At 35.1% G+C, this 27098-nt stretch overlaps 1 protein-coding gene across 3 annotated transcripts in view; it reads left to right on the top strand.

Moving 5' to 3' along the window:
* Positions 1–3455: 3455 nt before the first annotated feature.
* The window catches only part of LOC111504143 (breast cancer anti-estrogen resistance protein 3 homolog), a 141772-nt gene continuing 118129 nt past the window's right edge, over positions 3456–27098 (top strand). Inside the window, exons 1-2 of one of the 3 annotated variants that reach the window (XM_074171012.1) lie at positions 3456–3776; positions 14410–14525. In XM_074171012.1, coding sequence (XP_074027113.1) covers positions 3775–3776; positions 14410–14525 — 118 coding nt within the window. In that variant the 5' untranslated portion in view covers positions 3456–3774. Of the gene's footprint in view, positions 3777–14409; positions 14526–17595; positions 18009–27098 lie in introns of those variants that run through there. The other 2 variants (XM_074171013.1, XM_074171016.1) reach the window with 2 other exon arrangements.

The following is a 27098-nucleotide window of genomic DNA, read 5'->3' on the forward strand; positions in this document are numbered from 1 at the left end:
AACTGTCAAGATTTTATGTAATTCAAATAGGGGTTTGGGGAGTCTCGACTTTTGGCATTACACATGAATCTTATAGCCCTTTTCTGAATAATGAACACCGTCAGAATTTGAGTTTTGCAACATACTCCCCAGAAAGGAATTTCATACCTTAAATGTGGCTCAAGAAGTGAGAAATAAGCCGATTTAGCGGCAGACAAACCAAGATCCTTAAATCTTATTCTCACTGCAAAACACCCTGAAGCTAACTTTTTATTGAGGGTTACAATGTGATCGGCGAATTTGAGTTTATTGTCAATTATTACCACCAGAAATTTAGTACTAGGTCTGTTTTCAATTATCCTGTTCGCATCCTGTGTTGTTAAAGGAATGCTGTCAATAAAGCAGCGGAATGATATTAAATTTGTTTTGGAAACATTGAAAGACAGCAGATTAGAGTTGCACCACTCTTTTATTTTTTTATATCTGCTCTTATATTCTCGTGTAGATTACATAAAGTTTTATCACGCCACAATATTGTGGTGTCATCGGCAAATAGGGTGAATTTTCCTTTTATATCGATAGATGCCAAATCGTTTATGTATAGCAGGAAAAGTATCGGTCCCAGTATTGAACCTTGAGGTATGCCATGTTTTATTTCGCCTTCTGATGAGGATGATGAGGTTTTCACAACCTGACTTCTTCCTGTGAAATTATGTTCGAACCACTTGTGAATAATTCCACGAATGCCATAGTGATATAGTTTTTTCAGCAGTATTCCATGATCTACACAGTCAAAGGATTTAGCAAAGTCACAGAACACTGCTGCTGATGACTCTTTTTTATTAATATTTCCATAAACGTCATATGTGTTCTTTTTTTTATCGAAAATGGTTCAGAGAACTTAGATGACGTCAAAGTTCCTTTCCATATGTAAAACTAAATAATATTTTTAGAATTTGTCAACTATGCAGATATGTATTATACCCCTTATTTTGGTCCTCAGGAGCCCCAGGAGTTCAAAATCCTCGCCGGGGTTACCCAGGGGGCTGTGCTTTCTTCCTCGCTGTATACCTGACACGGCTCACTCCGCTTCTTTCATGGATCGATAACTCGATGTTGTCTTTATGCAATTTGTATTGGACGACATCGAACGCTGGTATCTAAATTGGAAGATCCGACTGAATCCAAACAAAACTTAGCTGATAACCATGAGAACTATATCTTCTCCGGCTGTGAAAGTGAGAACCCCTGGTAGGGAGATCGACTAGCAATCGCGGGTGAAGTACCTGGGTCTTATGATAGACCGAACATCAGGTCCAAAATCCAGGGCGAACTAATAGTTTGTACCTCTTGATAAAAAGAAAATCAAAGTTCGGCCTTAGAAATACGGTCTTCATCTACAACACGATGTTCAAGCCCGTCATCACGTACGCTTCAAGCGTCTAGACAAACAAAAAGGCCCCGATCATTATTTTTCCAATTATCATTTTCATTAGTTTTTGGTGAAAGCTGTGCATATCTTGTATATTTTTCTTAATAGGTTGTAACACGACTTTTTTACTATTCACTATTATACTATTCACTTCAAAAAATTGATATTTCATGAGCAACGATGCCGTTGATATAGTCACTTCATGTACGCCTAAAACAGTTCACGTGATAGTATATACAAAGGCTTTAGCTACTGTCATTTTGAATACATTGTTATGGCGACATTTGTTGTCATTTCAATTATCTTATTTCGTCCCCCAAGTACTGAATCATAACTTAACCAATCCATTGTTTAAGGATTTAGTCTTTATATATTTTCAAAAATACTACATTGAATATCAGCATTTCGGAAAGAATTGAAATGAGTTTTTTTACAACTTTCAACATTGAACTACTTACTACTAGATGTCACTAGATGGTTCTTCTTGAAATTTTCATTATTTTAAATTGGTACTATAATCCCTCTCTATGGGTTTATGTGCTATATATCCCTTAGGTACACCTACATGAATTTTTTAACAAACCACGATTCGTTTGTCGCTATTTATTCGAAGAATTACATTTTATCTTAGATTAGGTCCAAGTACTTGTACTTGAGATCTGCCCATTCTCTCCGATCTCGTATTTTTCTCCAGAAGGAAATCATAGAAATCGTTTATTATATACCTACCCATTATTTTCAAAATCGGAACACATACTTTTGTATTCCGAGTATCCCATATCGAAAACGTGTACCGCACTACAGGGTAGAAAAGAATTACAAAAACAAAATACAGAAACACGTCAAGTTTTTTAAAGCGTGGCAACTTTTAAATCAAAACGCGCAAAATCTTCAACCCTCTTAGGGGGTGTTATCATCCCCCATTTTTTTTGAAATGGTAATAGAGATAGTGATAGATACCTCATTAAATAGAGTTGGTCTGATATTGTATTACAAATCCTTGGTTTACAGGCTCTTCAACTTTTAGATTCTTCTCGATATTTGAACTTTTTTTTATAGTTTGATTAGGAGGTGGAAGTGGATGTGATTTTCATACTGATTACTTTTTTATTTTTTGATATTAACTTCAACTAACTCATCCGAATATTTTTGGTATTTATTATATTTTCATTATTTTCAATATTTCAAATTGAAAGGGTTATGTTTTTAGGAGAGATTAATTTTTGGCTGGGATTTAATCAAAAAAGCGAATGAATGTCATTACGATGTCATCGATGACATAAATAGATCAAATTCATTCCGTGACGTAAAGTCGTGATTTATGAATTTACGGCGAAACATCGATGTCTACCAGTGAGGATGACAGTGTTCCACGTAAGTGAAATTTTTACCTTTCATCCAGTATATTGTGTAGGAATCCTGTGAATGATATCTGATTCAATTCCATAACAAATGTTTGGAATACAAACTGAGTAGAGAAAACTGTTTTTTGTATAATTCATATACAGTTCATATAAAAGTATTTGTTTTGAAAGAATTTTTCTTTCGTGTAATTAAATATCTATATGAAAGTAGCTGTTTCAAGAGGATTTTTTCTTCCAGTTTGTGTCTGAAAGTTACTTCTTTGCATAATCTACACATCTGTGTACAGAGTTACCTACTTCTTTTGAAATCAATTGATTCCTTACTTTCTTTGGAAGATTTCCACATTTTTTTGTTTCAATATTTTATTCACAAAGTTTGATGTTATTTTTTTTCGTAGTTTTCAAATCTGTTAACATATTTCTATACAATGAAAGTCGGAACCTCCAATATTCCAACACTACAGTTTTCAAGTTTTTTTAGTGTAAACACCCGTTAAATCACCAGTAAATAGGTGAGGATCACGGGTGCAAATACACGTGCACCTTTGCTTTCATCTTCTCTCATTGCAAACTAGCAGATGATACCTGCCGAGCACTTGCAACTTCTCTTTATTTCTCGGTCAGTTCCAAACCGCTTGCACGCTTAGCTCGAGGCCTACTAAGATCCTTCACGTCGCGGAATTTTAAGTGCCAAGCTCCAATTTATCTTTTTATCCGTCGAAAAAGTGCGGCGGTCGTTGATAATTCGAGAGTAATGCACGTTTTTGTTCGCGGATTTTTCATTGTTAGCAGTACAAAGGAACGTTCGTTTCTTCATTTTTGAGAAACTAATTCAAAGTTCCGTGGACGCAAATGACTTTCAATCATTTGTCCTCAGAAACAAAGCCTAAAATGTGTATTCATATCTATTCAAATCGAAAAATCAGTGAAATTCTGTTGTGGATTTGATTGGAGAATATTTAGACATGGATTACATCGGGATCATCAGCTGTGAACGAGATGTGAGTTTTTCATTCCGATGACTTTGGAGTTTTATTTTTTATTTATACTGGGTGAGCCAAATAAGTAGGTTTTTTTTTAAGTGGCCGGACAAAACTCCCAAACACGTGAAGTTTGTATTTAAGGGGGACAACTATACAGTGCTTTTCTTTAATGTTCCTCTCCCCCTTTTATTTTTTGAACGGGCCAACTCAAAAAATTGAAATTTGGGATAATGAAATTAATGCATGAATACTTTGTGACTTGTCGAAGGCCTTTGATTGTGTCTCTTATGAGATACTCATTTTAAACTTAATTATTACGGTATTAGAGGGGTGGCATTGAAGTTATTCAGTTCATATTTAGAAAATAGAAAGCAATGTGTTACTGTTAACCAAAGAAACTCTGACTGTCTACCTATAAAACATGGTGTCCCGCAGGGGTCAGTGCTTGGGCCATTCTTATTTGTCATTTATATAAACGACCTATGCAACTTCATATTACCCAATAAAAGCGTTCTATTCGCCAACGACACTACTTTGATGAGTACCGGTAAAAACCTTATGGAACTCACTTCTTCTTCACATATCATTTAAAAATGTGCTGAAAATTGGTTTACTGCAAACAACCTTAAGTTGAACGCGAGCAAATCCCAAAAAATAACCTCCTCCTCAAACGTATTTTTAGAATACGTTAGTTATGGATTTTCATCAAGTATCGGCTGATTCCATCATAGATCCTCCTCAAATTTGAACTTACAAATGTGAAACACTGTCAAGCTACTCGGAATTGTTATTGATGACAAACTCACATGGTCGAATCACACAGAACAGCTCTGTAACAAATTAGCAAGTACTCTGTTTCTCTTGAGGCAGTTGAAAAAAGCAATTCAACCTGATACACACTCTGAGAATGACATATTTCTCTCTGTTTCATTCGCAGATAAACTATGGAATAATTTTATGAGGAAATGTCACTCGTGCAAGAATTTTAGCTGGAGTTGGATATAGAGAGCATTGTCATCCACACTTTATAAAGTTTGGCATCATGCCTTTACCTTCATTATATATCTACAATTCCTTAGTAGAAATACATTGAAATGTCAACCAGTTACAAACCCAGTCAGATATACATGAGCATAATATTAGGTATGCTAAGTTATTAAAAACTCCAAGGTATAGATTAACCAAATCTCAAAATAATTCTCTGAATATCAATCTATATAACTGCTTGTCGGAGAGAATCAAATCACTATCTTTCAATCAGTTCAAAAAAGTCACAAAAATATATTCTTGAACACTGCTTTTACTCCACAGACGAGTTTATTGTCACAACAAAGCAACTGAGTCATGCACTCAACACATCGCTTCTCTGAAATGTTCCATTCTGTTTATGCTATTTATTTATGCCTCACTTGAATATATTTGTAACACTTTTAAAATAATATAGGTATGTTTTATTGTATTATTTTATCCATTGTATACTTCATATTGAATATATCTATCTATATATTGACATACCATAAATGTATCTATATATGTAACATGGTGAAAATATATCTATCTATCTATCTATCTTTGTTTTGAAGTGAAATTGACAGATGAAACTTTCAAGATGGCGACTGAGCGCTATCTGGGAAAACAATTGAATGGAAAGGGGGTCTTGTGACACATCTTTTTGAAGCTCCTGACAAATGCTTCACAACCCTAGAATATAATTTCAATATCATCAACTACTACAAAATGGCGGAACTTTGAATAATTGCCTGAATACATTGACATTTAACCACATTACTACATAATATGAGGTAATAAGCTTGAGGTCAGTTCAGATGATGTTCGAAATGGTTGCCTTGAACTTCTTGACATATGAACAGCCTATCTGATATTTCACGCCGAACATTTTCGAACACAGTAACGTCAATATCTCTACATATACTTATTATTCTGTGCTGTATATACAATATTGAGCAGGTTCAGGTTCGTATACCTTTTGCTTCAAATAGCCCCATAAAAAAGTCCAAAGCTGTCAAGTTTGGCAAGCGGGCTGGCCATTCTCGACAGCCAATCCAACGACCGGGAAAAGATGTGGTGGTGCTCCATTTTGTTGGAATACAATATCCATATCGAATTCATCAGGATTCGCTTCGACGATTTCAGTAATGAGAGGGTCAACAGTAGTTTCCAGCATAATCAAATACAGTTCCCCTGTTAAATCAATAAATAGAGGTCATACAATGTGGTTTTTCAATATTCCTGCCCAAACGTTAATTTTATTTGGATGTTGGATATGTGTTTCCCGGAAAACGTGAGGGTTGGTGTCACTCCAATTTTTTATGAACAAAAAATAACTTAACAAACCTTATCGGGTTGTTGGAATTGCCATATGGCAGATAAAAAGGAATATTTCTAGAAATATCGATATTAATGCGTTTGTCTTCAGGAAATTATCAAATATTCCGCCATTTTGTAGTAGGTGAAGATATTGACTTCATATTCTAGGGTTTTGAGGTATTTGCCAGGACAGGTCTCAAGACCCCCTTTCCATTCAATTTTTTTCCCAGATGGCGCCCAGTCGCCAACTTGAAAGTTTAATCTGTCAATTTCACTTCAAAATAAAGTATTCGTGCATTAATTTCATTATCCCAAATTTCAATTTTTTGAGTTGACCCGTTCAAAAATTAAAAGGCGGGGGATTAAAGAAATGCACTGTATATGCGCATGTGCATTCCTGAAATAGTAAAGAGGATTAGAGTGACCCTTCCTTTTAAAGATCATTGAATTAATTTTTACTGGTCTACACCCAGTGTTCTCTAAAAATAAAATCGGCAGGCGGATATATTTTTATTGTAACTTCGTAACCTTTGTTCTAAGAAGCTTATTGAGTCATTAGCTTAGTTTTTAGCGACATTGATTACCTGTTTTAGGGAAGGTGTCCCACTCAAAAGTTCGAAATATGGTAAGGCCAATTGCTAAATTAGCAATTGCTAAAATGTTAGCTAAAATGTAAAAATTGTTGATATTTTGCATATTTTAATTGAGTAATTTAGTCTCAATTTATTCTCAAAACATTACGAATGCAATGCTCTTGTGTTCTAGATTTATTTCATACTTGTTTGTAGGGAAAATTTAAAAAACTCAACTCATTTGAACAATATTTACAAAATCGCAATCCGGGTTTCTCTATACATATAGCTTCTTCAGGCGTGTCTGATACTGAACTAGACAAGTAAAGTGTCGTTTTTTAATTCGCCATACTGTGTATTTCATGTACCTACCGGATCCTATATCTCATGCAGATTAAAAATGTGTAGCTAATTGTCAAGTATTTCATTTCGATCTGGGTCTCTAGGAACAGCCATAAAATATATCATTCATTTGAATTCGGTGTTCCGGTTATTCAAGTACTGACCATTTGATTACACAAGTTTCTCCTCCATAAATTCACAAAAAAATATTCATTAATTTGTAAATAAATAACTCTTTCAAAAATTTTACTCATGGTTGGAAGTATACTGATAATTCTGAGATCAGAATAACTAGCTGGATCATTATTCTTGGGAATGGGTTTCCCAATGGCCATTTTCCACAAGTCTGGAAAATATGAACGTTCAAAACAACAATTGATGATATGCGTCATATTTATCTATAAACGGGCTACAAAGTTTCAACATTCTGATTGAAATATTATCAACCCCTGAAGCTTGACTTTTAATATCATTCAGGGTTTCATGAATAGCTTCTTCAATAGCGAATCGAAATGAGAAGTTATCTTGCCTGATTAAATAATTATTGCTATAAAATTCAATATTTTCATCACAATTATTAGAAACATTTTGTACGAATTGGGCAAAATAGTTGTTTATTTCATCGGGATTCGAGAGGTGATTGGGTAATGAATATTGTTTTTTTGAACGAACATTGAGGTTAGAAAGAGCATTCCAGGTTTTGCGTGGTATTTTTTCAGAACAGACAGACTTGAGATAATTTCGAACCACGGCAACTGGTATAAATCTGATAAAAAAGTATGCAAAGTGAAATTGTCGAAACAGCGGTATGTTACAAGTTTGGGTTCTATTTTGAATTTCTTTGTTAAATATTCAACGTAAACTAGCCTGTGATCTGAAATGCCTTGGGATGATAAAGTACCAGATCTTACAACATGATTATTATTACTAACGAAAATCGGGTCAATGAGCGTGCTAGAAACGTTGGTGATTCTAGTAGGCTCATTAAGAATTTGTTCCAAATTGTAACATTCAAAGCAGTTGAGTAGGGGATTGGGTAGTTTGAAAATGTCAACGTTGAAGTCTCCCATGCATATCACATCATCAGAAACAGGACAAACAGCGGATAAAATATTATCAAGGTCACCAATCATGCTCAAAAAATTAGTATTTGGAGGCCTATAAAATACGCCTAAGGCCAGACTCCTACATCCAAGTTTCACTTCAATAAAGATGAATTCAAGAGATTCTTCAACCACAAAATCAAAAGTTAATTTGTTGTACTTCAAATCATTTCTAAGATAAATTCCGACACCCCCACCTCTCCCTTTTCTATCCTCACGTATGAACTTGTAACCATAAATTTGAATCATGTTAGAATCAAACTGATCGGTCAGCCACGTTTCAGAGACCATTACAATGTCAAATTTTTCAACGAGGTCATTAAAGCCTGTAAAAATTGACCTGAGATTCAGATGAGCAATTTTCATAACGGAAACGTTAAATTTCAAATACAGGAAAAGCAGATTGTTTACTCATTTCTTACTATTTATTTCAATAGATTTATTGGTTTTATTTAATTATATTCTTTTTAAATGTAGCTATTTTGAATGTATATCTTAGTACTTAATTTAAAGCATGACTCTCATTTAATGTCAGATTCAGTATTCTCATTCCTTACACACAGGCAGATCATTTTGCCTCGTGAGATGTTTTTTATTTGTTCACTGTTCATTTCTATATGTACTTGTACATTTACTATAAACAATCTTAATACATATTATTATTATTATTATTATTACACAGTACACCACGGTAATCCACCGTATCAGACCTCGAGGCCTGATCCGGTGCATTAGGTCTTTCCTGAAAGACAGAACATTTCAGGTTAGAGTAGAAGGCTCCGTGTCTGACAAAAGAGAGATCCTCGCTGGAGTGAGGGGGCTGTGCTATCCCCTACGCTGTACTCACTTTACACCAGTAAATTTCCGAGGTCTGAGCGTGTGAAGATATCTCTGTACGCCGATGACACGGCTCTCCTCTCATCTTCCATGAGTCGAGAGCTCGGCGTCGTCTTCATGCAACGTGCATTGGACGACCTCGAGCGCTGGTACCTCGAATGGAAGATCCGAGTGAACCCGGACAAGACTCAGGCGATAACCATGGAAAGATTGCTATCTTCTCCGGCCAGAAAAGTGAGAATCTCTGGAAGGAAGATCAACTGGCCAGCGCGGGTAAAGTACCTCGGTCTTCTAACAGACCGTAGGCTCACCTGGAACCCGCACATTATGTGCGTTAAAACAAAGATAGAGAGTCGGATAGCTAGTATGTACCCTCTGATCGATAGAAAATAAAAAATGAGTCTGAAAAACAAAATTACCATCTACAACACGATGTTCAAGCCTGTCATCATGTATGCTCCAGGCGTCTGGGGACAAGCGGCTCCGTCTAATATCTCCATCCTGGAGAGATTACAAAATAAGTTGATACGGATGATTGTGATTGCTCCGTGGTTCGTGCGGAATGAAGCGATCCGCAGAGATTTGCAGCTGCCTTCCATCAAGCGGTCCATTCAGTCGAGGAATCGGCGAGTTTTTGATAGTGCGGAAACTCACGAAAATCCGTTTGTTAGGGAAGCTATAGGTTATGCTGTAGACGTAGACGACCCTTCCGATATAGAAGGCCCCGACACTCTGTATAATGAGGCCCTCATGTCCCCCGTTAACGGATGAACAAATTTTTTATCCATCCCACCCCAGCCAAGTAGGGGTACCCCGTGAAAGGCGGTACTGATGTCTGAGGACTTTCATACCGCCAACATCTCCTTAGTCATGAACCCATTTGTCTTTCTGACGAAAATCAGCTGAAAGGGTAAGGGAGCTGGGCTTCAACCTGAATAAACTGAAGACGCTTGGTTAGTAATACGAGGACGAACAGAAAAAGAGAATAAAAGAACAAATGGAAAAATAAGAACAGAGAAAAAAAGAAGAAATGACGAGTTATTGGAACATATTTCGCAATAAGACGCACAGAAAAGGGGCAGCCATGAAGATGATGTTAGTTTGAAAATTGTACTAAAGTATCCAACATCTCAGAAACAAATTATAGAAAAGACAAACGAGTGCAGAATGGAACATTTTTGGTTCAAGTTGAAGACAAGAGCTGTGTGAGAGAAGTCGAATACGAATTGGAAAAGATCCACGAATGTGTCTTCGAACACAAGTCTACAAAGCAAAAGGTCCAACTAGAACACACTAATATGGCAAGCCAATTGGACTATCTAGGACATAGTACAGTGTAATATCGGATCAAGAGCAAAATTTCTGAGTTCTCCAGCTGTTAATCCTGTTGAGAGACATAGGAAGTTCTGTGGTGCTGCCCAGGTGAGAATCATGGTGTCCTCAAAAATAGCTAGGGAGATCTAATTTCCTATTTGGTAACGAACATCAGAGAAAATATAGGATTTGTCTCACTCAGCAGAGAAGACGCGTAACCAAGAAAATGTATGACTTGGTTCAGTTCAGTTTTGCGAAAATCTTACGAAAACTTGTTTTCAGTATATTTGGAGTTTGAATTTTCATGAAGTATCATCGGCCAATCTTTTTCAGAATGGATACATAAAGTAAAACCGTGTTGGACGAATTTCAAAGTTAAGTGAACTTGGATCTATATAAATAACGGGATTAATGAAGATCGCTTTTGAATTAGCTTCAATGATTGAAGAACAGTTTTTACAAACCACATGTTTATAACAATAACGTGAATTAAATGTATGCATTAGTACAATAAAGTTCAGTCTTCAAATGTTAAATTGAAAACATGAAAGATACAAATACTGATGTAAAAAATGGAAACAATTTTAACAATTTAAGTTAGGTTCCTTGGATGATGCAAATTTCCTGATTACCATCTGCAAAATTGGTCGAGATACCGATTCAGCTTGTTGTTTAAGGCGGTCTTAAAATAGAATGATAATGATAATTGCATGTGGCGTCAACAAGGAAGTTATTGTGCCATATGTAGCGAAAAACAATACCACTAAACGGATGAATTAATATTAATTGAAACCGAACTTATTCAATTGATATGACATCGATTTCAATCAAGCGATTGAAATAGATATTCGTTTGTCAACTTATAGAAACTGACCATAATAAAGTAGAATATACTGCTAGGAAAATTCGGGCCTAAGTTCTCTATAATATGATGAAAGTGACAGCGCAATAGATAGCTCATAATTTAGCTAACTGCGTCAATTAATTTGTCGGGTATCAAACTGGATAGCAATATCCGAAACCTGATTGAGACCCATAAACATGAGCAAGATTAATAACTTTTTGAAAACACTGTTTTTGACAGATCACACGTGAATCGTGTCTTGTGTCACTGTCAAACTTGTTCAGTTTAGTCTATAATTTAGCCATGGACGTTAAACCACCAACACGCATACGTAGAGTGAGGACCGAAAAAAATATTGCGGCTGAATCCGCCAGTGTTGGTGATGACCGTGAAATGTCGATACGCCGCCGTTCGCAGCTATTGGGCCTCTGTTACTCCACTACGTGGAAAATTTTGCGAAAAAATTTGGGTGTAAAACCTTATAAGATACAGCTGGTGCAAGAATTTAAGCCACACGACCTCCCACAACGTCTAACATCTGGTGAATGGGCGCTGGCAAAATTAGAGGAAAATCCACAGTTTTATCGAAAAATTGTGTTCAACGACGAGGCTCATTTCTGGTTGAATGGATACGTTAACAAGCAAAATTGCCTCCTCTGGAGTGAAGACCAGCCACAAGCATTGCAAGAGCTACCGATGTATCCCGAAAAAGTCACTGTTTGGTGTGGACTATGGGTCGGTGGCATCATCGGGCCGTACTTCTTCATAGACGACAATGGCTGGAACGTTACTGTGAATGGCGAGCGCTACCGTGTGATGAATGCCGACTTTTTGTTGCCTAAAATGGAAGAATTTGATATGCCTGACATGTGGTTTCAACAAGACGGTGCCACATGCCACACGGCACGCGAAACAATGGCGCGAACAGTTTATCTCACGTTTGGGGCCCGTCAATTGGCCGGCTAGATCGTGTGATTTGACGCCTTTGGATTATTTCTTGTGGGGTCATGCTAAGGCTCATGTCTACAGGGATAAACCAGCAACGACTGACGCTCTGGAAGCCAATATTGAAGCATTTATACGTGAAATACCGGTCGATATGTGCCAAAATTGGACCTTGCGCATGGACCATCTGAAGCGGAGCCGCGGACAACTTTGGCTTGAAATCATTTTCAGATATTAAATTATATTGATCGTTCTATCGATTCCAATAAAGACTTCATCAATTTTTTAAAATTTTTTGTGCTGTTTTGAGAATCAAATCATATACCTCTTGAAAAATTACCCGTTTAAACTATAAAATACGGCTGGTCGCCATGATATCTTGAACGCCAATCAAAGCGAATTACGTCACGTTCAAGTTAACAAACGAATATGACATCTTGTATAATACAACAGTAATACTCGACCTAAAATTGTTTACAGTGACTATTTTGTTGGGTTGTTAAATCAAGAGGAAGTAACGTGAGCCTCGGAACCAAGATTTAAAAAGGCAAACAGCGGTAATTTGCCTAGAATCTATTTGTTGATGCTGGGAGAGTTTCTGGCATCAAACAAAGACTTTTCTTCCCCAGAATTTATAATTGTTATGATTTACATGCGAGTACCCACAACAATAATTTTTCGAAAACAAATGATGAAAGAAAGTCCAAAGATACTTGTAGTTAAATATTAGAGGTTATGCTATTGACATGATATTTCTTAAACAAGGTACGTCTCACCACACACTTACACATTGATTCATTAATTTGAAGTCCTCCAGGGCATATTATGGCGATGATGTAGTCAAGTAGGTACAGTTAAAACGCGAAGGAAATATGTGCACAGGAAACATAACAATGGTGAAAGATACGAGAGATGAAACCTAACCTCAAAAAGATTTGTTTATTGTTGAAGTCAATTCTCGATCAAGATAATTCTGGTTTATTATCTAAAAATTCAGATAAATACTTACGTCAAAGTGATCTTCAAAAAAATAAAGCCTAGTCCTGGGCAATATTCCCGTTGAATCTTGTCTGACAAGTTTAAACCACTTATTTCGCGTGTTTTTTTTTGTACGGAACGAACACAAATAACTTGTTCGGTGTTTTTATCGATGTATTAGTACTCTGAGGGACCGCACACCACCATACACTTTTGAATTCATATTTAATAATAATTATTACCAAATTTATGGAAGAGCTTCTAGTGTTTACATGTAGTCTACTCTAACGTGACGTCACAAGCGACTTCATGACGCTTTGAAGTGTTTTGGTGGAAATTTTAAACTTATAAATTAAAAAGTATTAATTTTATACTGAACTTTTATTATTTGTGGAAATATGATAAACGTTGTAATTATAATATATTTCCCCAACATTACAGAACAATTTTTATTCCAAAATTTGCCATCATGCCTATTGTCCATAGTAGAAGAGATAAGGGACGTCAAAAGTCCGGGTGTGATTCCAGTGGCACATTTGCTTTTTCAGCTGCAGGAAAACCCAGAAAAACATGCAGCACTACATCATCTGAAGAGCTTGATCTACCAATGCCCTCTCTTTCATAAAACAAAATGTAGGGTGACTCCAGAGGCTCCTATAAATTCAAAACATCGCCAGAATACTTAGTGACACGACTATCGTCAAACTTAAACTAGTCCGTTTCTTCTTTGACCAAGGCGTAATAATGCCCAGATTCAACGCCAGAACCACAGTGAACAATGACTGCATGAAGATTATAATAGTGGTCTGCTAGGTTGAAGTATACATTTATTTCGAACCTTCGTAAGAGTTTGGTGCTTCCGTCAGAGGTTGAGTCATGTTTGAAGATCATCAGTGTTATCATTAGATTGACTGATGCCACAGCTATCATTGTTTTCTTATAATAGTCATTTAGTTTGGTGCATGTTTGGCAATACATATGATTCAACAATAAGCTTTGCACGGCTGGTTATCAGTCATATTAGAAAACGCTAGTTGAAGTTCCAGAAAATCACATACGTTTTTGCTACAACTTGAATATTGACTACAAAGTAAACAAGTGGGGGTTTTTCCAGCAAAAGATCTACAAACACAAGACGAGATAGACTGTACGGAATCATTCAATCCAGAGCGTTCAGGAGTATTGAATCTGCTATTTTTGATTATATTTAATTGCGGTGACTCTCATATAAACTAGATGAATATGAAAATTGTCACATGGCAAAAAACCCCACTCTGAAATTTTTGTTGAAAATTTAAATAAATATTTAGTATGAAATCAAACTTATAAATAACAAGAGGTAGCAAATCAACTATTACTTTAACAGGTATTTCCTTCATTATTTTCAGGAGTGATAGAGAATCTGCTGTTGAAAAGAACTGGAACCGTATAGGAGACAGAAACACTTGGGTATGTTCCATTTCTTCAGATGGGATTACCAACTCCAATGAAATCGATGAGTTAGGTGAGTTAATATTTGAATGATACAAAAATTCTTCTTTCATTATCAAAATACTATATATGATGTTTTTTTTGACCAACACAGAAGTGCGATTGGCGCAAAAAAAAAACAAAGGAGCTCAAAATGATGACAGAGTAGATATAAGTAAATAATTTATTGAAATCACTAGGATTGGAATATGCGAACGAGAGTCAAAAAATTGAATATAATATAGAAAATATGGGGAGAAATGAACAATAGAAATGTTTATTTGAAGGTGGTCGACAATGTTTCGTGGTGCATTTCATTAGTGCGGCCTTCCATTGTCTAATATGATATAAACTAATTTGAAATCCCTGAAAAAATCTGTAGGAAAATTTAAAAAAAACTTCCTGAAGCGCATCAACAACGTAAGTCCTTCCATCACTTTCACCATGGAGAAGGAAGTCCACAACGAATTGCTATTCTTAGACGAATTGGCGAAGAGGACCGACACTAAATGGGAAACATCTGTATATGAAAACCCACTCACACGAAACAGTATCTGAACCAGGAATCCAACCACCATCAATCGACTAAGAGAGGAGTATCAAGACTCTACTAGACCATGCTTTCGGGCTCTGTAATTCAAAAGAAGGTCTCGAAAAGGAACAAGGCATCATCAAAAATGACCATCAACGGAATGGTAAGACAGCAAGACCTCCTCAAGGAAGAGAAGTCGACACAACCCAACCCCACCCAAGGTGGACTGCGATTCCAAGAATTGCATTTACCGCATACCCTGCGAGTGCGGAGAATCATACATCGGTGAAACTAAGAGGCCATTGAAAGTTCGCATTGCCGAGCACAAGAAACATACACAGCGAGGAGAAACCAGCAAATCAGGAATAGGAGAGCATATTTGGACTCATCAACATAACATCAAGTGGGCTTAAGCTGAAATCATCCACAAGGAGGAACACTGGTTTAGGAGAAAATTCAAATAAGCCGCATATATGTTGTCCAACAGCGTATTTAGCCAAGCTAGCGTAAAGATACGCAACATATGGAAACCTCTAATCAAGCGGAACACGACCAACTCCTGCCAAACGGCCAGCTTCCGCTAAAACCGATGAAGCGGAGAAAAGAAATAGATGAAAGCACTCGAATGACCTATAAATAGTCATGTTTGAGGATCATCAGTGTTATCATTAGATTGACTGGTGCCTCAGCTATACTTGTTTTCTTGTAATAGGCAGTTAGTTTGGCGCATGTTTGGCAATACAGTTGACTATCACCCGTTAAAAGTTCCATTTTCAGATGATTCAACAATAAGCTTTGCACGGACTGGTTATCAGTCGTATTAGGAAACGCTAGTTGCGCTTTTGCTACATCTTGAACATTTACTACAAAAGATCTACAAACACAAGACGAGATAGAGTGTACGGTTTCAGGTATCATTCAATCCAGAGCGGTCAGGAGTATTGATTCTGCTATTTTTTGCTCACGAGGAGTATTCAACAAGAACCCCAAGAATTCGGCGCAATCCTCTTGTTGTCCTAGCGAGTATCTAGTGGACTTCAAACACTCCAAGAGATCGGTTGGTGGGAAAGATAATATATTCTTACGAAACTGCAACTGCATGAACAATTGTTTGAGTTTGGTGAATAAATAAATATTTTTTGAGAAAAATTCAAATTCACCTAATTTTTTTGATGTAAAATATGAGTTGAAATAACTTAAAATGGAACAGAAGAATAAAGAATTAAAGGAACTAATTTGCAAAATAAACCAAAATTAGTAATAGTGAGATCACCAATTTCTTGTACGCAAGTTATACATGGTTATTGAAGAAGTCAGATGAGGAGTATTTAGAGCGATGGGAAAGAAAAATATTAAGGATAAAATATGTGGGGATATTTATTGAAAATTGATGCCAAAGAAAAACGAACAAAGCGATAGGAGAAATATATAGGGAGCCAAAAATCACTGTTACTGCTCGGTCATAGAATAAGATGGTTAGGTTATGTTGAAAAGATGGATGGAACCAGACTGACAAAATTGGTTCTAAACAGAATATCTATAGAAAAAAAGGAGAGAAGGAAGACCTCGCAAAAGATAGTTGAACAGCGTGGAAGAAGATTCGAAACGATTATTGGTAATGAACTGTAGAAGTAAAGCAAAATATCGAGGAATATGCAGAAGAATTGTGAATGTATAAATAAAAAATTTATAAATTATAATTATTAATATAATTTATCTGGGAGTGTACCTGAATATTTTAGAAATGGTTATGAGTAAACGCTTCACGTTCATGAGCTAGAACGCTTTAATACATTTTTTTTAGTATTTCCAAATAATTTCAACATTTCATAATTTTAATTTTATTTGTTCTTCCATGGATTTCAAATCTTTTTTAGAAAATGGAAGAATATTATGGGGTTTATTTAAAATTCCATATACATACTTCATAATGATTATATTTTTGTATATTTCTGTAATGAGACAGTTTTTCATTTGTGTTATAGTTGAATCTATCGGTAGGACTTCTTCTCTTACAAAAAAAATTGATATATAAAAGAACAGAAGTTTCAATTCATTCGATTTCAATAAGAAACTTTTTTGAATGTCCTTTTTAAAGGTTTAATTTTCACCAAAAATCAAATAGAAAGATACCTTGTGATCAGTTCATGAATGAATCAATTAGTATTTTTTTCTGTTGTGATCCATTACCAAAATATACATTCTAAAGTCATTAAGTTCATAAAAACTTGATAGAAATTTTTTCATCTAGGTTCTTATTACCTACTACATTAAATTTGCTAATTTTACGACTCGGTGTTGAAGAAATAAATAAACATTTTTTTCAATAGGTATAGTTTTATGACTTTATACAACGCAAACGGTTGCGACAAACTTTGTTTAATCTATTTCGAGCGTGTTGAGAAATACGTAATACCCACCTTTTTGTTTGAACTCGTTCACCCATCCTCTACTATCGGCTATTTGAATATGAACGTCGAGTGCTTCCCATGTGTTGACTTCTCCAAAACAAACAGATAACAGATCGTTCTCCCGATGCTTCAATATCGATATTCATTTTTGATGTTGAGCGTTCAAAAATCAATCGTTTGTTATGCGTCCTTGGCAACTTGATGGAGCCGCACTTCGTTTTACGGCTTCGAGGTAGTTTGCTTTCAACAATGTGCAACGTTCAAATGTTCAACAATCACGTTTCCGCTGTCAGCCAGGCCTGGTGTGACAAATTGGGTTTTAGTGGATTCGGGTTCATCTACTGCTGTAGTGGTGGTGCATTTTATGAATGAAATACTTGCAGTGCGTAGGTTTCGGAGAAGAGGCTTCTTGGTCGGGTGACTAATTTGAGTTTGAGTTATTAATCAATTTCCGCGCGGTTTTGTAATTGTGTTTATGCAGTGATTTAATTTGACTTGGGCTTATGATATTGTTTAGAAAGTGAGCGACGATAAGAGTGCTGGTTTTTGTCCTCGGAATTTGAAACGTGATTATGTGAGTGTTTTGGAATTTTAATATTGCTTTATTACTTAATTTTACGTTGGCTACAATATTTGAAAATTTGGAATGTGGAACAAAAACTATTGAGCGAAAACTTGTTGAATTCCAAATACAACGGTTCAAAAACCTAAATTCTTATTCGGAAATTTATACTTTTAGGTAAATATTCGTTTTGAGGGCACCCGGCGATTTTGAAATTTTTTTTGAGTATATGTACGTATTTTGATGCGTAGATTACGAATCCGAAAGAAAAAAGCGGCGCTCTCCCTTATTTACAAAGTTACGGCCCTTCAAAGTTCAGAAAAGGGCAACTTTTCACCATTCTTTTTCACAAGATAAACTATTTAAAAACACAAACATTTATTCACTAGGTCACCTTATTTACACCTTATTCCTCCTTAATTGACACTTTTCAATTCAACAATCAACATTTTTCTTATAAAAAACTTAATTCAAAAACGAATGCTTGCTCAGTTGTACCAACTATGCCATTAACCTTAAAAAAGTAAAATACAGAGATAATAATATATAACCAAAAAGTAGCTCCGTACATTTTTTAACATTTTTGTTGGAAAAATGTTGATTGTTGATGTGAAAAGTGTCAAGGAAGAGGAATGAGGTGTAAAGGTGACCTAGTGAATAAAATGCTTGTGTTTTTAAATAGTTTATCTTGTGAAAAAGAAGTCTAAAAAGTTGCCCTTTTCTGAACTTTGTAGGGTCCTAACTTTATAAATAAGGGAGAGCGCCGCTTTTTCCTTTCGGATTCGTAATCTACGCATCAAAATACGTAAGTACACTCAAAAAATTTTTCAAAATCGCCGGATGCCCTCAAAATGAATATTTACCTAGTTTCACTTAGTAGGAAACTGATATTGAAAAGGAAAAATGTGAAAATGTTAGAACATTGTGAAGATTCATTTTTTAAATAAAGTTGTTCAATTATTTTTTGATCTCCTGATATTTCATGCTTTTTGGAGAGATTTTCGTCAAATTGATTTCCAAAATTGCTATATTGAAATACATAAATTCAATGAGCATACTGTTATAAAAAATGTCGAAAGTAAGGACATTTCTCGTTAGTTGAATAGTTCACTGTTATCCCAACATCAAAATTTAATCTGAGAAGATATGACATAAAAACAAAATTGAATCCTCTTCTGTGTGTATTGAAGGTGGTGTTTTTCCTTCATTTCATATCATTTCTAAAAATTTTCAGGTTAATCGACTGAATTCAACAACTAGTTCGTGTTTCTTTTTCTTCAGTGTTGTCGATGATGTAGGTAAATGTTTTTCAACTAATTGAGACTGACATGGAATCAATTGTGTAAAGCACATGAATAACAGAAAACAAAATGGCATTTCTTCTATTATCAATTGCCATATACAGGCCGTTTTAATACAGAGTAGAGGTCTGTATTAAAAAAAAAGTTGATGAAATCTAATGAACGAAACGTCGCACTGCAAATTGGTTTATATCAGATTATAACAAATATAAAACAGTATTGAAAGTTCCTCCTCCTTTTTTATACACAAAATTAAACAATTCTAGTTTTTGGCGAATATTTCAAAAACAACCACTGATACTCTCGATTTGAAAAGAGATTATTCTAACTATAAAAAATTATGAACTTTTATCCAATTGAACCGTTTTCGAAATGGCAATAGTGGGGTAAGCTAAAAAAACGGCATATAGGTATATATTTGACAATATCGCATTTATTTTTAGTTTAATTTTGTAACACTCTCAAAAGAATCAATGAAAATGTTTCTTTGTTCATATGATGGTGATCATATGATCATAGAAATTATCTATAAATTATATAAACATGACCGTCATGTTTGTTTTGAAATATCATATAGGTATACATTTTTGCCATAATTGAAATATATGGTGTGACATTGAACATCATAAATATGTCTCATATCAAATAATTTTCTTTATGCAGATGAAAATACATACTTTTTCAGTAACCGAAAATCTGAATTTCTGTTGATGAATTGAAAACGGTAGAAATATTTCCGTATTTTGAACAAACTGAAAATTAACAAATATTTCAAAAGGGATGTTATTAGTTATAAAAAAGGCATTATTGTAAGTCCATATTCAAGGCATAATCTGTCACTTTATACAAATATAAGTGAAAATAAGTTGAAATCGAACATTTTCTCCATAACATATGTTGTCAACATTCATTATGTCTGGCTGACGTCGTTCATCTATAAATAGGTTTTCCTAATAGTTTTGGTCGATTTTCATTTATGAATTTTAATTATTTACGTTACCTACCTAGTAGATAACAATTCAACAACGATTTTAAAGTCATTTAGTAAATTGCTAGAAACTTTCACTGAAGTAATGAACGCCTCATATTTCACAAAAGTTTGACAATGAATACAGGAAGTAATATATTTTATTTATCAATTTTGGGTAATTTTTATTACGTACAATTACTCAATCTTGTAGTTTACATATATGTGTCATTTAAATTATTCTGTAACAAACAGTCGGTGTAGATTATATTTTAATTGGGTTTTTATCAATATGTTCATTAACTGGTTGTCTTCATTTACTACTCTATTCAAAAATAAAGACAATTTTAATTTTTCTCAAAAAAAAGAGATTTACTCATTAATTTCTATTTTGTTCCCTTCAAAGTATACCTCCTCAGATATAATACACTTGTGTCAGCGTTTTTTTCAATCCTTGCAGCAGTTCTGATAAGCACTTTTTGTTATGTCCTTGAGATCCCTCAGGGATTCGGTTTTTATCTCCTCAATCGTCGCAAAACGCCGTCTTTTCATGTGTCTCTTCAATCTTGGGAACAGGAAAAAGTCGCAGGGAGCCAAATCTGGTGAATACAGTGGCTGAAGCATGGTTACGGTGTTGTTTTTCCACAACCCCGGACGTTTTCTTCGTATTCTCCGCAGGAGTTCTTGCCACATGGTCATACAGTCAACCATGTGGAAAGAACTCCTGATGCACTACGCCACGATATTCGAACAAAACGATATTCGAACTTGGCGTGCTTGTTTTGAGTCTTGGCTATTCAGGGCTCTTCCTTTGGGACGATTGGACTTTGCTATGGATGGTTTGGCTCTGTGAATAGCGTATATCACTTGTAAACATCTTTCTGACTAAGAGTACAATCACCGTTTGGCAGTGTCAACATCTCAGGTGTTTATGAGCACTTACTTCCATTTTTTACAGAAAATTTGATGCAAATTCTTCGATCTATTTTTTTCGATAGCAGAAAATAGCCGAACAGGCAAAACACTTTCAACTTTAATGCCTCTTACAATTAAACTAAACATGCTATACAGCTGAAACTGTGAACATATGTTCGAGACGAGTGTACCAACATAAAAAAATAAAAAGATCGCTAATCGAATGTACGTAGCCTGATAAATTTGAACATCCACCTTATTTTTTGAACAACTCACGTAGAAATGCACAATTATATAACCAATATAACCAATAACAATTCTGGTGAGTGGCAGACGGTTACCTATTGGGAAGAATATCTACCGATGAGGGCGCTGCTCAAACGGTAAACAGCTGATCGGATTTACTTAATGTTGAACAAAGCTTATGTTTATAATTTTGATATTTTTTTGTTTATAGTTATTTTATTGTGAATTTGTGAGATGAATTCTTTTGGTGCGATTATTATAGACATGAAGAAGTGAGTAAAACAAATTACTTCCACTCACGGGAAGCACAAGAACCACTACAGTATATGAAACCAGCTGTCAAAACTTTTGTAGGGTTTTTCCTACAACTATTTAGTTTAGAAACATTTTATTTCTTTATTGATTTTAATTTTTGTATCATAAATTCTTGTTAGGAAATTAACTTTTCATAACTCTATCATCGATCAGTCGTACAAAATATCCATCTGCTTGGGTTTTTCATGTCAATTCTTTCATTTTTACTCAGCATTCTCGTATTTTTTTCATCGCATATCATTGAAGAGCTCTCGTCCCTTGAACCGTGTTTATTGCCGAAAAACATATGGATATTTAGAACGACAGGCGCTACTTGGGAGGTTTCAAGTAGGTACTGATTGTTAAGACTTTTATGTAGTAAGACAAGGGCCCAAGTGGTTGATCTTTTGTGAATATATTTATGACCCCGACCAGTGGTGATTTTTCAATAGTTACTGGGAAGATATTTCATTTAGCCGATGCAGGCGGGTATTCTGTTCTGAGATTTCGGACCAGTGTGGGATTCAGCCACGAATTGGGGGAATTTACCATTAACGGAAAGGAGTGCGCCACGCCACCATTGGTCGTTAAAATTCATTGCTAGCCATGAAAAGTTGTCTTTTATAACAATAATTTAATGGCCAGTCATGGAAATTTTCACATGAAACGATAGTTTTCAACGTTTTCAATAATACTTTCAAAGTCCTTGATTTTGTCGCGGAAAAAAAAACATTTCCTGTAACTCCTTTCATCATTTTAATTGAAAAAATCATATCTTTTGAAAAATTTATGCTGCTGGGGTTATTTATCATAGAATATGCCGAATACCTTGAAAACCTTTGTTTTATGTGGAAATAGCCCCAGCAGCACAAATTTTTCAAAAGATATGATTTTTTTTATTAAAATGATTGAAGGGGTTGCAGGGGGTGTATTTTTCCGCGACAAAATCGAGGACCATATAGGTATCATTGAATATGCCGAATACCTTCGTTTTATGTGAAAATATCCCCAGCAGCACAAATTTTTCAAAAGATTTGATTTTTTCAATTAAAATGATGAAAAGAGTTACAGGGAATGTTTTTTTTCGTTCAGGTATTATTGAAAAGGTTAAAAACTATCGTTTCATGTGAAAATTTCTATGGTTGGCCATGAAATTATTGTTATAAAAGACAACTTTTCAGCAGCAATGAATTTTAACGACCAATGGTGGCTTGGCGCACTCTTTTCCGTTAATGGTAATTCCTCGAATTCGTGGCTGAAACCCATGGCTGCCTTCACAATGGTAGATTTCGGCCGGGAACTAATCCCAATTCTAATTCTCCTCGCCACGAGGATACACTGTTATTTTCTGTTTGTCATTTTGTTGGTGTTATTGATAAATTTTCTTATTGGTAAACTCTGCGTCCGAGTGATTAATAATTAACCTATCACCAGCCCTGACACTTTGTTTTTGTTTTACTATCTAGCTTAGTTCTAATATGACCGATAGACGTCATAATGAACTTCCCAATTGTATTATTGGCGGCAAATGACTGTAGAACAATTCCCGGATACCAGGGCTCCGGTGTGTACTTGTACCATAAGAACTATGACTAGATTAAAATCATAGTTCAAAAACGGATATACATATTTACAACTGTCATTGTTTAACTACAGAAAGGTGTAGGAAAATAGTTCAATACTTGAAAAATACCAGTTGTTTTTCCACGTTTTTGTGCATAAACGATGACAGTTTCTGTTCTCAGTTCTTAACCTTTCTTGCGTAAATCAATCCGTATTCTAAATAAGTGAATCTGTTTTCTTATCTCTAGACTTGTTATGTAAATGATGGTTTCATAGTCATACCGACTCCATTTCAATTGAATCTGTATTGATCAACTTCCAACTTCGACCAGATGTTTCTTATATTGCCTAATTCCTCTTATGATTTCAATATTTTTGATAATTTCACACATACGCTTCTTTCTCAACCATTTGGTTGCATTTTTTCTGCGGGAACATGAATCCGACCCCTGATCTGTTATTGCGAATGCAAACATGGAACAACGTAATATTTTATAAATAGCCGAACATATTTGCATGCTTCAAATTGATATTGAATGTCAATAAAGGTTAAGTATTCAATGATGGTCTATTCAGTTCGTAGGATGCGATCTCTAATGATATTGACCGCAAGCAAAGTTGCTGAATTTATTATGTAACAGTTTCCATTGAAATTGATTTAAATAGGCCACATCGCTGTCATTAATAATAATTTACAATCTGACCTTCTTTGCAACAGATTGTGAATGTCTGATGCTATTGTTTTTCGAGAAGATATTGTGATGGAATGCTTTGTAAAATTACCAGCTGCAAAACATTACGAAAATTTAAATTTGGGATAATGAAATTAATGCATGAATACTTTATTTTGAAGTGAAATTGACAGATGAAACTTTCAAGATGGCGACTGGGCGCCATCTGTGAAAAAAAATTAAATGGAAAAAGAGGTCTTGTGACACATCTTTTTGAAGCACCTGACAAATGCTTGACAACCCTAGAATATAATGTCAATATCTTCAACTACTACAAAATGGCGGAACTTTAAATAATTATAATAATAATAATAATGTTTATTTGCATAATAAAATAAAATATTACAAAACCAATATAACACAGGCAAAAAAAACAAATAAACAGAAAAATCACAGAAGCAGTTCAAACTGCTTGTACATGATAAAATGACACATCCGGGTAAAGTCATATTTGGGCTTTTTGATAAGTCACATGTTAGGTAAATTTCACACTTCGGTAAATGACATAATCAGGGGGTACTCTTTTTTCATTTTTCATACTCATTTGGAATTTATGATATTACTGAAAATATTACGTTCCGTCTTGAGAATCCACTCAGTTAAAAAAATTTTGAATTTTCTAAATTTCTCAATATTCAGAATCTCATGAGGTATTTGCTTGTATATTCTGGGTGCCAGATAATTGACACTTCGTTGTCCGATCGTTTTGTCACATCGGGGTAAAAACAACGAATAATTACTTCGTGTATTATGAGTATGTTCAAAAACTTGTAATGAATTTTTTTTATTTTTAATGAATAATAATATTTTCATACAGAAAAGTTGTCTGATATCCATAGCTTCTTTATATAAGAGATCACTACTATAATTACGTGTCTTGCCAAATATTAGTTTAAGAATCCATTTCTGAACCACATTTACGTTTTCTGCAAAACAATCACTAACACCCCCCCATCCTAGAATTCCGTATGTAAGTTGTGACTGTATTAGTGAAAAATAAATCATTTTTAATTGTCCGATGTCCATAAATTCTTTAAGATATCTAAATTTCGGAAGAAACCCTCTTAATTTTTTGAGAAGTTGTTTCATATGTAAATCCCACTTCATATGTCGATCTATCGTGACACCAAGGTATTTCACCGATGTTGCTGAAGGGATTTGTTTGTTCAGACCTACTTTGAGAGGACCTAGGTTCGGTAATTCGCTAATATAAGATGTGAATGGTAAGTACCAAGTTTTTTTTGTAGTTAACAGTCAATTTATTGAATTGGAACCATTCCGAAATTTTTGGAAAATCCTCTTCAACGGTTTGCTTCATATTTTGCCAAGTTGAAGAAGTGTACAAAATGGCAGTATCATCGGCGAAACTGACAGTTCGACCTGTGGTTTTCAAAGAAAACAGACTATTCATATAGATAGTGAAAAGAAGTGGCCCCAGTACAGTGCCTTGAGGAACACCATAGGTTACAGTTCTGGGAATACTCAGAACACCATCAATTTCAACACTCTGTTCACGATCTCTTAAATAACTGGACAAAAGATCGTATGTATTCCCACGGATACCATAGTCATTCAGCTTTCGTAAAAGGTTTTTGTGACATACAGTGTCAAAAGCCCTAGAGAGGTCTATGAATATTCCAAGTATGGGTATTTTTTTTATCTAGAGCATTATACACAACTGTAGTTAGTTTATAAATGGCATCCTCGGTTGATCTGCCTTCTCTAAAACCGTACTGAAATTCCGACAATAAGTTAAATTTCTTCAAAAACTTAGTCAGTCTAATTTTTATTAATCGTTCTAAAATTTCAGAAACATTAGACAGTAAAGAAATTGGTCTATAATTACTGATTTTTATTTATCTCCATTTTTATATAAAGGTTGTATCAATCCATATTTCAAAACATCTGGAAAACACCCAGAGTCGAAACATTTGTTACACAAAAATTTTAGCGGAGAGCATATCTCATTCGCTACTTTTTTCAAAGTTTCTGATCGGATATTATCATATCCGGGTGACTTTCTTGGTTTTAATACATTGACTGAATACATTGACATTTAACTACATGATATGAGGTAACAAGCTTGAGGTCAGTTCAGAAGATGCTCGAAATGGTTGCCTTGAACTTCTTGACATATGAACAGCCTATCCGATATTTCACGCCGAACATTTTCGAACATAGTAACGTCAATATCTCTACAAATATTTATTGTTCTCTGCCGTATATCCAATATTGACGCAGGTTTAGTTTCGTACACATTTTGCTTCCAATAGTCCCATAAAAAAAGTCCAAAGGTGTCAAATCTGGCAAGCGGGCTGGCCATTCTGTAGGACCTCGACGGCCAGTCCAACGACCGAGAAAAGTAGTATCCAAAAAGTTTTTTACTTGTCAATTTCATTTCAAAATAAAGTATGCATGCATTAATTTCATTATTCCAAATTTCAATTTTTTCAGTTGACCCGTTCAAAAAATAAAAGAGGGGGGGACATTAAAGAAATGCACTGTATATAAAAACCTCTTCTTTTAAAGAAGAAATTGGTTGCCCCCCTCAACGAAAAGTGATGCAACACTATTCTTTTTCAATCAAGGAGTACTAAAAATTATACCTTTTAGGTTTATTTAGCCTGACCTTGATATCTTGTTCAATACAAACTTCCTCACTGAACTGTTGATCGAAACTAGAGCCCATTTAAGATCCAACACCAGACATCGCTGTTTCGACCCGCCGTTGGTCTCATCAGTTGTGCTAGACTAAACCACAAATGCATTGGACTCAACTCTCCTTAAAAGACAAACCTGAGTAACCAAGTAGTCAAAGCCAAGCTGCGATATCAACCGTCGAACGACATTCGTCCTCTGTCATTCACTGCAGCTCTCACTGCAAGGCATCCACTTAAAACTAGAACCTAAAAACAAAACATTCGTGATCTAAACCAGACAGCACTGGTTCGCCCCGCCTGTAAGTCTCATTAGTGGTTCTAGGATGAACAACCGAGCCCGAGTAAGTAGGCGTGACGACATCTCACCTTACGAAGACGTTGCAAAGTTGTAAAGCCAATCTTTGGCGGTCGATGTTGAAACTTGG

Source organism: Leptinotarsa decemlineata, unplaced genomic scaffold (assembly GCF_025532065.1).
Source record: "Leptinotarsa decemlineata unplaced genomic scaffold, Ldec_3_MD MMD2_tig00000008_RagTag_RagTag, whole genome shotgun sequence".
Lineage (NCBI taxonomy): Eukaryota > Metazoa > Arthropoda > Insecta > Coleoptera > Chrysomelidae > Leptinotarsa > Leptinotarsa decemlineata.